The 12,401-nt window shown below is 45.4% G+C and overlaps 1 protein-coding gene across 1 annotated transcript; it reads left to right on the top strand.

Moving 5' to 3' along the window:
* The first annotated feature begins 1,669 nt into the window (after positions 1-1,669).
* Positions 1,670-10,275, top strand: LOC147727784 (uncharacterized). Its single transcript, XM_086963179.1, has 4 exons — positions 1,670-1,862; positions 3,117-3,212; positions 3,603-3,740; positions 9,839-10,275. Exons 1-4 carry the CDS (start codon positions 1,670-1,672, stop codon positions 10,273-10,275), a joined length of 864 nt encoding a protein of 287 aa, XP_086819305.1.
* Positions 10,276-12,401: the final 2,126 nt, after the last annotated feature.

The following is a 12,401-nucleotide window of genomic DNA, read 5'->3' as shown; positions in this document are numbered from 1 at the left end:
GCTTAGTTGAGCTTACAGCTGTCCTTGCAGCTGTTACTAGTGTGTAACTGTCAGGATGTGTTTACCAGGATTAGCAACTGTTAACTCCTCCCACTTGTTGACTGTGCATCTTCTGTATGACCATATATGTACCTAAAACCGGCATTTTGTACTTGTATGGCCTTCTTTTGAGCCCCTGTGTGGGTATAAAAGGACCATGCTCCTTCCATTCAGTGTGCTACGTAATACATTACCGAAGGGTACTGTGTGACTGAAGTTCCACCACATGAGGTTTAATATACTTTGTATTTTCTATTACAGTTTCCGTGCCAACTTCTGTTCTATTGGTCTGAGGACTCTGTGCAGAGAAGGGCGAACCCCTTGCACTGGTAGGCCTTGCTGAGGCTCACCACCACAGCTTCTGACTCATCAGTAGGGTCCAGGGCCTCAGCTCTAAGGAGGATGACTTCCCCTCAGAGAAGAGAGCATAAAGATAGGAGGAAGGAATCTAAGCTTAGAATCAAGACGCAAGATGTTGCCCTTGCTAAAGAGACCCTGGCTCTTGAAAGAGAGAGGACATTGTGTGGGCTAGAGCCCACTTGTGGCAGCATAGTACCTATAAATAGGGAAAGGTCTCATGGCCATAGAAACCTGAGCAAAATTGTCCCTCCCTATAAAGATGGGGATGACATCCACAAGTGGAGAACTGCTTTGGAGAGGGCCAGCAAAGTGCAGCAGGTACCACAGAGTCAGTGGGCAGCAACTTTGTGGCTCTCCTTTGCAGACAAAGGCAAATATAAGCTCCAGACAGTTAGTGAACAGGATGCTGACAACTACTATGTCCTGAAGAGTAAGCACGGGTGGATTTTGCGGATTGGCAATCCGCGAACTTGCGTATTTACGGATTGGCAATCCGCAAAATCCGCGAACTCCCGCGAATTTGCGGATCTTTTTTTTTTTTTGTTCGCAAGGGTTTCTGCCAGTTTGCGAGGTTTGTGTACCAGTTCGCAATTGCGAACTTACTTGTCGGCTCGCAACGGCCGCGACTATGTTGTTTCTACATCTGGTTCATCATCACAGGTTTGCGAAGTTACCCTAGCGGTCGTTCATGGGTGCGGCCATCTTGTTTGCGTGACATAATTCCGTTTCCGGCCGCAAGTGTAATCTCGCAAAGTGTGCGGCTTGCTAGTACAATTTCGCGTGTGCTCGCGAGGAAAATCTTGCGCGAACTTACCCACGCGGTCGTGAACGGGCGCGGCCATCTTGTTTCTCATTCATTCATATGGTTCTGGGCATGCTTTCTGAATCTGTATCCTCTCTGAATCTCTGCCATCCTTTGCTTGTTTGAAGTTTTTTTTGATCTATTTTACTTATTATCTATCCCTCTATTTTTCTAGCTCTATATTTTTGTGTTTTCTGCTACTTTTTGTTAATTTTAAACTATTTTTTTAAACTCTTTTCTTTTCTTCTTCCCTATTCTATTTCTTCTTTATTATTTAGCTTCCTTTCTGCCCAGACCATGGTGAAGGGAGTCGGGAAGCAGCCCGCGAAAGGGAAGGGTCCCGCACCCCGTGCCCGGCTCCCGTGCGGGTGTTTGAGGGGGGAGAATGTCGCGCCCCGGGAGATCTTCAGCGTGGATGAGGTGGCCGCACTAGTTTTTTATGTTCAGCGCCGCCTCCCCAGGACCATCATGGCAGGTGGCAAGGTCGCTAGCGGATACGGGCTCCGGGATCGCCGGAAGCGGTGGGAGAAGGTGTGCCGGTCCATGTACCAACAATCTCGGGTCCGGCGCACCTACAACCAAGTCACCCACCGTTGGACAGATCTCCTGGACAGGGAACGCGATCTGCTGGACCTGCTCGGCCTTGAGATCCCAGGGCTTGGTGAGTATTAGTAGCTATTTTTTTACTACTCTGTTTTCTCCTGCTCTGTGTGTTATTATCTTGCAAATTTTTGTTTTTTACCAAGAGCAATAATGCTGCCGATTACATTGTAGGTAGATTATATTTCAAAATCTTCTGTGCATTTCAGGTGCACTGCTCTCCTTCTCAGTTGCGCTGCTACTATGCTTATTTGTTTTCGATTTTGTGTTCATTTCATTGGCCTGTGAAATTATGCCTGAGTGTAGTTTAAAGAACTGTGTAATGCTAGACACTAAGGGTCAGATATTTAATTACCGGTGCATCCCTGCAAAGTAGCAGGGATGCGCCAGTAATTGTGCGCCACGCCACCACCACCCATGGTGCACCCTATTTACAATACGGCGCACCATGTGCCGAAAACGTCACCGAAGCGTTACGCTTCTGTGCCATAAAGGCGGCGCATTGCTGGAGTTGCGTCGCAACGATGGTGCAGCTCCAGCAATGCTCTGGGGTGCTCTATCTCCCCAATGCTGCGTCAAGCCGTATGTCTGCTTCAAGCAGGCGCAGGGTTTGAGTCACGCATCATTGTCCTCAAAGTGACCGATTAAAATCTTGTAGATGTCACTCAGCCACTTTTAGGATGCGTTCCTGCGCAGGAACGCCCTTCCCTTGCGCCGGAACGCCCCCTGATGGCGCAGGGCTTTACAACGTGATGCATCTCCCATATGCGTCACGTTGTTAATATACGCCGCACCATGCGCCTCTTTTGTCCTGCCGCTGCTTCACAAAAGTCACGCAAGAATGGAGCAAAAGAGCCGCAAGGGGCTTCTAAATCAGCCCCTACAGACTCCAGTTTAGTCCTTCTTTTGTACACATGGCAATAAGAAGAAATAGTGGTGGAGGATTGAGAGTTTGAGTATTTTAATGACTGGTTAATGTAGTAGGAAACTATTTAGTGTTGTCGCTGATCTGCAATCACGATGGACTTTGTCTGTCACTTTGCGTGCTACGGACTGCTGCCTGCCAGTCCTAGGCGAACCTTTTTAGTAGTTTGTTTAGTGAGTTACATAAGAACTTTCAAAGTCGACGGTCCGCAAATCAAGCAATACTAATAACGTAGTAGACCACATGGGATCGGTCAATATATCCCGTGGAATAGTTGTCTATTTGCTATTTCGCCAAAATATTTTGTTATTGTTCTTTTGAAATGTTTGATTTGGTTGACAACAATCATCCATGTTTTCGTGTCTTTCTTTCTTTCATGTTGTACATCAGCTCCCCCCAGGGGCAAGAGGACAGAGGAGGAGGTGGTTGCTGCTGCTGCTGTACAAGGGCAGGATCGGCCAGGCGAGGGCTCCTTTGCTGGCCCCAGTAAGTTTTCATTTTAATATAGAGTACCTATTTTTTCCTAGCGTTCCTCATTCGATTTTTTCTAAACCGTCTTTGTTCTTCTTGTAGACTGTATCTAAATTCTTATCCTGCCTCGACTATGACTCCCTGTGGTATTACTAGATTATTCTTTTTAGTCTGTCTATGTAGCTAACTAAGATTGCACATTTGGCAATTCCATTGGACTCCCATTCTAGTCAGCAATAGCTCTATGCACTGAGCCTTCCCTGGAAAAAGGAATATTTTTACTTTAGATTAGACAGTCACAAATTATTACATTGTTTTCTGGTTTTTTTACATTTCTTTATTCCTAGACCAAATATTATATAGTAGTGAGTGGTATATTCTAACAATCTTAAATGTACTTTGTAGGTGGAACATCTGGTGGCGGGACCAGCACGGAGGTGGTGGTAGTGGATGAGGAGGACACTTCTGGGGAGGATGCGGTGCAAGTGCCGGAGGACACCAGCAATGTGCCTGTGAGGGTTCACACGGTGGTGGCGGGCAGAGGTAAGCTATATATTCCTTACTTATTGAGATTGAAGACGGCAGAGTGTGCTTTCTGCACGGGTGTATTATAAATCAACCAGGTAGTAGCCTCCTCTAAACTTACTTCGACTTAGCTGTGAAGTTTTTGGCGAGAAGAATCCCAATCAGATCTGAGATGAACTTGATGGATGGGATGAACGAAAAGCGAAAGAAGGGTGTAAGTAAGTGTGGAAGGACGAGAAATTTAATGATGACTGGCAAAGAAGAATGATATGTGTTTGCTTGGTCCCCGAGGTGGCTGGGAAGGAAAGAATATGGTATGGTGCATGGCTGGGTGAATGATGAAGCAAGGATGGGTGGAAGGAGAACAGCCTTGGTGGGTAAAACAGAAACTGTATGTGTGCATATACTTTGAATGGATGGATGCCTGGATCATGGTACTATCTGACTCTTAGATAGCATATGTGTATCTAGAGAGAGTAGATGGTCACTGGATGAACAAAGTGTTACTTTGAAGATCATGTAACACCGCACCCGCACGTCCGTTCCAGTGTAGGAAAGGCAAGGAAAAGAACTTAGAATTTTGTCCAAATACTACCATGAATAGTAGCAGTAGTTTGTATTGCAACTGCAAGCACAGCATATATCCGGTTATTATGGTGGACACTCCCTACCTCTCTTAATAAATTTAATTTGGTAGTAAGTCATTCATGTGTGGGTGTATCACTGTTCACTCAATAAAAAGCAAAGCACCTAAAGTCATCCCATATGTAATCAAATACATCCCATGTGAAGTGATAGATAATCAGATTATTTAGTTTCTTCTTTTTCCTTCTCTAGTACTCATTTGCACTGTAGGGTGAAAGTTAAATTAATTAAGCAGTAGCCCTTTTAACAGAGTATTCTCAGTGCAACCTGTAATAGAAAAATATGAGCTTCACCACCTGCATGTACTGTACCGGTACAGTAACGCAAGTCTGTGTCACTCATCATGGTGTGCATCTGTTTTTCTCGGGTGCAAGTTCACTGCGCTGGCATTATGCCGGCTTGCAGAAGATAACGTACCAATTTTACTAAACAAGAGAGAAGAAGAAGAATAAGACTGGTGTACTGTCATAGTCGACTGTAATGGAAGTCCATAGTGCTCGTAGAATTTGTTCCTTAAACTCCCACTAATGTTAGAGCAAGGATGAAGAAGTGGGAGGTTAGATAGATACTGGCCTCAATAGTTATGTACTGTGCTTTCAAGTTGCTAGTTGTACTGTTATTTTACAGAACAGGGGGCCCTAGACATTTGAGGATTGAGGTAAATAATAGACATATACTAAATAGTGTATATGACCTCTGCCCAGCCGGACAGGTCTTTTAATAGTCAAAGTTTTTTAAAGTTAATCTGTATAGAAACAGTTGTACAAAAGTGGGCACAGCCTGTGACCCACAGGGAACAAGGACAAAACAAGTGACACAAACAATTATGTAGAGACGCTGAAAAGCGGTCTGTACTCATTCCATAGTAATACAGACTGGTTTACAATTACAGCAACCCATTGTTGTTAAGGAATTAAGAAATCAGGTCAACATATGGTGCATTTAAGTCGACGACGTTTCGATGCAATTTACAACATACTTGCATCATCATCAGGACAAGAAAATATATATGTCATGTTTGTCTTTGAAATTGGTTACAATCACCAAACCTTTTTTTCGCGAGTTTACATAATGCACAAAGAAGGGGAGAAACAAAAATTAGGAAAATCAAGAAAAGATCATTAGAAATGACTAGGCATGGAAACATTTCATCATATAAATAACAACAGTCCCCAGCTTATAACATAGTGCTGTGTGGAGGAACTGGGTCCAGTTTAGTGCAATGGGGCACATGCTAGTGAATAAAACCATGCACAGGTGTGCGTTTTAAAAGAATGGCGCAGTGATAAGAACTATTTAAAAAAATTATTATGCAAGTCAAGGGCATGTGGATAGTTATAGGAAGTGAAAAAACGGCGCAATTATCCAAGTGTCCTATTTAGGGTGACTATATATACACAAGCTTGTGGCACCGGGCGCCAGGAGAATTGGTGAGTGTGTGTCGGGCTGAAGGTCTGATGTGAAATCGGCGCAGTGAGGGAAAATAAGTGTTGGAAGCGGCGCAGTGTCAGTGGGAAATTGCTAGTCAACCTGACTTGAATTGTCAAAAAGGGGGGGCGCAGTGGTTACCTCCTATCAGTTCAGAAGGGCTCCATATGTATTCCGCACAGCTTTAACCACTAGTGCAGGCAGGGGTCACTAATAAGAGCAAAAGTCAGATCGTTAAAAAAGATGCCGTGTTTGCAAGGCACGCACTCGAAGTAATTCGTGGCGATATTAGATACTCACGATAGTTGCATTTTCGTCAGAATAAATGAGGGGCTGAAACAAGGGGAATATTTAATTAGGAGGACTGAGGGTGTGATCGGGTTTCACGGAAAACCAAGACACTTAACCAAACTTACTTAATTAGGCCATTCGAAGAGACTGGTCCTGGTTAATACGTCGTATGAGGGATCTGGCGGGGAGAAGGCTAGCCATTAGTTGTTTCTCTAAACGGTGATCTCTAATCAAGACAAGGCGCGAGGGGCGGTACTTACAGTGGGTTGTAGCACGATGGCTGGACAACGGGGTTCTGGCGGCGATCGCTACTGAGCTGATGCAAGCAGCGCGTACTTATAATAGAGGAAGGACTACGTACTTATAGTAAAAGAAGGACTGAATGCCGGCGTAAGTGACTTCGGCCGCCATCTTATAATGGGTTAGTAATAGGTTATTACAGCTGCAGGAGCTGTGATTAAATAGGGATTGAGGTGGCTAGCTGACCGTTTATTGGGGATATCAGAGGCTTGCTACACGTTTATAAATAATAGAGCAAGGCACAGAACGAATTTACGTTTATTTGGTGCAGAGTAACGCAAGAGTGACTAGCCATAAGGTTATCAAGTGGTAGTGATGGTGATACGGCGCAAGTGGGGTGAAGGTGCTCAGTGGACATAGGTTCAAAACATAAACATTCTCAACATATTCAGAGCTTATACCGTTATATTATAGTTTCATAACAAGGAGGTCCAGTCCTCAACTCTGTTTAGTCCTGTACGGATACTGTCAGTTCTCAGGATCCAGTGGAGTTCCATTTTGTTCAGCAGTTGGGAGATATCTGCTCCTCTCGGGGGCGGTTTTACCTGCGTAATCACTGTCCATGAGAAGTCATTCTCTGTGTGCCCTTTTTCCATAAAGTGTTCCACTAAGGGTGCATTGATGGTTTGGCACCTAATCCGGCTTCTATGTTGTCCCATCCGGAGCTTGATCTTTTGGCTGGTCTGTCCTATGTATATTAACATGCAGGGGCAGAAAATTGCGTACACCACATTTTGTGAATTACAGTTCGTAAAGTAGTGCCTTTCATATCTGATTGTACCGAAATTAAATATTTTGCCTTCTATAGTTGACTCACATGAAACACATTGGCCACACCTTGCGTGGCCTTTAAGGGTTGGTAAGTTCCATAAATCATTTAGGGTATTCCTTGAATCAGATTGTGGAAGTGAGGCACAGACCAAATGGTCCTTTATGTTCTTTGCTCTTTTAAAAGCGAACATAGGTCGTTCTAGGTTGAGAATGCCAGCATTTAGAACTGGCCAATGTTTAAGGACACTCTTCTTGATGGCATTTGATGCTGGGGAAAATGTGGTCACACATGTAATTCTTTCTGGGTTTTGTTTGGTGCGGGGTTCTAGTAATGTCTCCCTAGGACAGTACCATGCTCTTTTCATGGAGCGCCTTACTAGTTTTCGTGGATAGCCTCGGTTTCTAAGTTTATAGCTTAGTGTTTTAGCTTCTGTGAAATAATCCTGTTTGTAATAGCAATTCCTGCGGATGCGTAAGAATTGCGAGTAAGGCAATGAATCTTTTAGGGCACGAGGGTGATGGCTTGTGTAGTTTAAAAGGGTATTCCTTTCTGTTGGTTTTCGGTGGAGTTTGGTTATTAGTCGTCCCTCAGAGTGTTTTATTTCGAGGTCTAGAAAAGGCAGGGATTCTTTGCTGGTTGTCATAGTGAATTTAAGCCCTCCACTATTGTTACATAGCCAATGTGTAAGTTGGTCTGGGGAAGTGTCTGAGTCTTTCCAGATCATAAAAATGTCATCAATATACCGCTTCCACAGGCTGATGCCACTGTGGAAGGGGTTAGATGAATCAAGGATGGTGTAGTTCTCAATGTGGTCCATATAAAGAATTGCTAGGTTGGGGGCAAAAACAGCCCCCATGGAAGTTCCACGGACTTGCCCGTAGAATTGTCCTTCGAAGAGAAAGAAGTTTTTAGTTAGACATATCTCTAGAAGCTATGGAGCCCTTCTGAACTGATAGGAGGTAACCACTGCGCCCCCCCTTTTTGACAATTCAAGTCAGGTTGACTAGCAATTTCCCACTGACACTGCGCCGCTTCCAACACTTATTTTCCCTCACTGCGCCGATTTCACATCAGACCTTCAGCCCGACACACACTCACCAATTCTCCTGGCGCCCGGTGCCACAAGCTGTGTATATATAGTCACCCTAAATAGGACACTTGGATAATTGCGCCGTTTTTTCACTTCCTATAACTATCCACGTGCCCTTGACTTGCATAATAATTTTTTTAAATAGTTCTTATCACTGCGCCATTCTTTTAAAACGCACACCTGTGCATGGTTTTATTCACTAGCATGTGCCCCATTGCACTAAACTGGACCCAGTTCCTCCACACAGCACTATGTTATAAGCTGGGGACTGTTGTTATTTATATGATGAAATGTTTCCATGCCTAGTCATTTCTAATGATCTTTTCTTGATTTTCCTAATTTTTGTTTCTCCCCTTCTTTGTGCATTATGTAAACTCGCGAAAAAAAGGTTTGGTGATAGTAACCAATTTCAAAGACAAACATGACATATATATTTTCTTGTCCTGATGATGATGCAAGTATGTTGTAAATTGCATCGAAACGTTGTCGACTTAAATGCACCATATGTTGACCTGATTTCTTAATTCCTTAACAACAATGGGTTGCTGTAATTGTAAACCAGTCTGTATTACTATGGAATGAGTACAGACCGCTTTTCAGCGTCTCTACATAATTGTTTGTGTCACTTGTTTTGTCCTTGTTCCCTGTGGGTCACAGGCTGTGCCCACTTTTGTACAACTGTTTCTATACAGATTAACTTTAAAAAACTTTGACTATTAAAAGACCTGTCCGGCTGGGCAGAGGTCATATACACTATTTAGTATATGTCTATTATTTACCTCAATCCTCAAATGTCTAGGGCCCCCTGTTCTGTAAAATAGCTTACTACCCAAGGACCCTAGCGTGATTCCTTTTGGGTTTCCCTTGTTGTGTCATAACGCTAGTTGTACTGTGACACAACTTTCTGCTCAATCATTTTGTGTTAATCTTAAGAGCATTGGTTACAGACTATGGGGGTCATTAGGATCGCGGACGGACGCAACAGAGCAGGAGGGAACCTCCGCATGGCATGCGGAGTTCCCTCCTGTGCAATTAGGATGTGACCGCAAGGGTTGCGGTCACATCCTCTATTTTTAACATTGCGGCGGGTGGAGCTTCAAGCTGCACCCGCCGCAATGTTAAAAATGCACGCATTGCATTTGCATGCAGTAAGAGGCAGGCACCGCGCGGTGCCTGCCGCTTTCTGCATGCAAATGCAGGGGGGTACCATAGGTACCCCCCATGTGCACCCCCCACCCCCCCTTCACCTGGGGGCAACGGGCCCCCGCAGTGAAGTTCCGTATGCTTTTCCACGGCAGAAAACCCGCCGCGGAAAAGCATACTTTACAGGCCATCCTAATATGGTGGACGGTGTCTGACAGACACCATCACCATATTAGAGCTTTTCCGCCGCGGTTGTAAGCCAGCCGCGGCAGAAAAGCTGCAGACGGAAACCAGGACCCACCAGCCATCCTAATGTGGCGGTGGATCTTTGGTCAGTCCGCTGCGGTTTATTTGCATCCTCTGGGCCGGCGGTGCCTTCCGCCGGCCCCGAGGATGCGGAAAATCCGCAATCCTAATGACCCCCTATGTCTTTCTTTCTTTATATAGTTGCTCCTTCCAAATCCAACAAACCATCAAGGAAGGAGCAGGCTCGAATGGCCCGGCAACGGAGGCTGGATGCCACTGTCGCCGAATATCGGCGGCTGCTGGCCCTGGAGGAGGAGGAGGACACGCAGTCTACTAGTACATCTACTGCGACAGCTGCATCCTCCTCCGGGCCCACACGGGCAGCCAGCCAGCACAGTGTTCCAGCGGTACGGAGCCGGGCTACCAAAGCCAACCGCCACCGCCGAGCAGCAAAGACATCAGCTGCCCCCCACAGGAGTTGCAAGGCACGCCAGCGCCGCTTATCCTTCAGAGTGTCCTACTTGGAGCAGGAGGTCTTAACTTATAAGAACTCGGTGGAGGGCCTCCGCTTCGACCATGCCACCCTCCGCAAGGAGTATGATGCCCTGGCCGCTACAGTGAACAGCATCCTGCCGTAGTGTCCCTTGCCCCTTTTTTAGAGACTTTTGGGGGTGGGATTTGGGAGTTGGGTTCTTTTTGGGACTTTTGAAGGACAATCGTTGGGGTTAGGGAGGGTCTTGCAGGAGATTATTTTGTTAGGGCTATACAAATATACTTTTTGAAACTTTATCTGAGCATACCTGTTTTTTTACTGCTTTTGAGTCTGGTGGGTGGGGGTTTAACAGTAAGTTTGTTTTCCTGAAACTTAGGTCTGTGTCATTTTCTTTCTTTAAGTGTAAATGGATAAATGTTTTCAACACTAAGTGTCTCTCACAGAGTAAGTGATCCCCCCTTTCCCACCATGGATTTTCTTCAAATCACTTGCAACCAAAATTACACATTCCCACGAGTGCTCTAAGACCCCAGAACTCAGTTGCAAAAATCAAGAACACCCCAGGAAAAAAAGCAATCCTGCTGCTAGGGCTAACCCTAACGAACCCTAAGTTACAAAAAGTGCCAAAAGGCTTTCCCGCATGGATGTTGTCCGAACCAGTTTTATCCGGTATTAGACCTTCCCAGCAATGGCCCCAGAGCTGTCAACCCAGGCGAAAACAAGTAGAAGACCCCCAAAAAGCCAAAAAGCAAAAGTACAAAAATGTGGACATAGTCACTTTTCTGAAAATTTCCAAAATCACAGTGCGCGCTCTGCAGCTAGGCCCTAACTCCCCTCTGCCTACATGGATTTCCTTCAAACCTCTTGATATCAACAGTATTCATACCCAGCAGTGCTCCCAGACCCCAAAACCCACCCACAAACACCAGGAAGCCCCCCAAACAGGCCCCCGAAAACGCTACATTGAGTGAAAAGTCAGAAAATGCAAAACCTTTTTTCTCATGGATGTTGTCCGAACCAGTTTTATCCGGTATTAGACCTTCCCAGCAATGGCCCCAGAGCCGTCAACCCAGGCGAAAATAAGTAGAAGACCCCCAAAGAGCCAAAAAGCTAAAGTACAAAAATGTGGACATAGTCACTTTTCTGAAAATTTCCAAAATCACTCAGTGCGCGCTCTGCAGCTAGGCCCTAACTCCCCTCTGCCTCCATGGATTTCCTTCAAACCTCTTGCTATCAACAGAATTCATACCCAGCAGTGCTCCTAGACGCCGAAACCCACCCACAAACACCAGGAAGCCCCCCAAACAGGCCCCCGAAAACACTACATTGAGTGAAAAGTCAGAAAATGCAAAAACTTTTTCCTCATGGATGTTGTCCGAACCAGTTTTATCCGGTATTAGACCTTCCCAGCAATGGCCCCAGAGCCGTCAACCCAGGCGAAAACAAGTAGAAGACCCCCAACCAGCCAAAAAGCAAAAGTACAAAAATGTGGACATAGTCACTTTTCTGAAAATTTCCAAAATCACACAGTGCGCGCTCTGCAGCTAGGCCCTAACTCCCCTCTGCCTCCATGGATTTCCTTCAAACCTCTTGCTATCAACAATATTCATACCCAGCAGTGCTCCCAGACCCGGAAACCCACCCACAAACACCAGGAAGCCCCCCAAACAGGCCCCCGAAAATGCTACATTGAGTGAAAAGTCAGAAAATGCAAAAACTTTGTCCTCATGGATGTTGTCCGAACCAGTTTTATCCGGTGTTAGACCTTCCCAGCAATGGCCCCAGAGCCGTCAACCCAGGCGAAAACAAGTAGAAGACCCCCAAACAGCCAAAAAGCAAAAGTACAAAAATGTGGACATAGTCACTTTTCTGAAAATTTCCAAAATCACACAGTGCGCGCTCTGCAGCTAGGCCCTAACTCCCCTCTGCCTCCATGAATTTCCTTCAAACCTCTTGCTATCAACAGTATTCATACCCAGCAGTGCTCCCAGACCCCGAAACCCATCCACAAACACCAGGAAGCCCCCCAAACAGGCCCCCGAAAACGCTACATTGAGTGAAAAGTCAGAAAATGCAAAAACTTTTTCCTCATGGATGTTGTCCGAACCAGTTTTATCCGGTATTAGACCTTCCCAGCAATGGCCCCAGAGCCGTCAACCCAGGCGAAAACAAGACGAAGACCCCCAAACAGCCAAAAAGCAAGCAAAAGTACAAAAATGTGGACATAGTCACTTTTCTGAAAATTTCCAAAATCACACAGTGCGCGCTCTG

The sequence above is a fragment of the Lissotriton vulgaris genome, chromosome 3_1 (assembly GCF_964263255.1).
Source record: "Lissotriton vulgaris chromosome 3_1, aLisVul1.2, whole genome shotgun sequence".
Taxonomy (NCBI): Eukaryota; Metazoa; Chordata; class Amphibia; order Caudata; family Salamandridae; genus Lissotriton; species Lissotriton vulgaris.
Note: the sequence above shows the minus strand (reverse complement) of the source record. Positions and strands in the feature narration are given on the sequence as shown.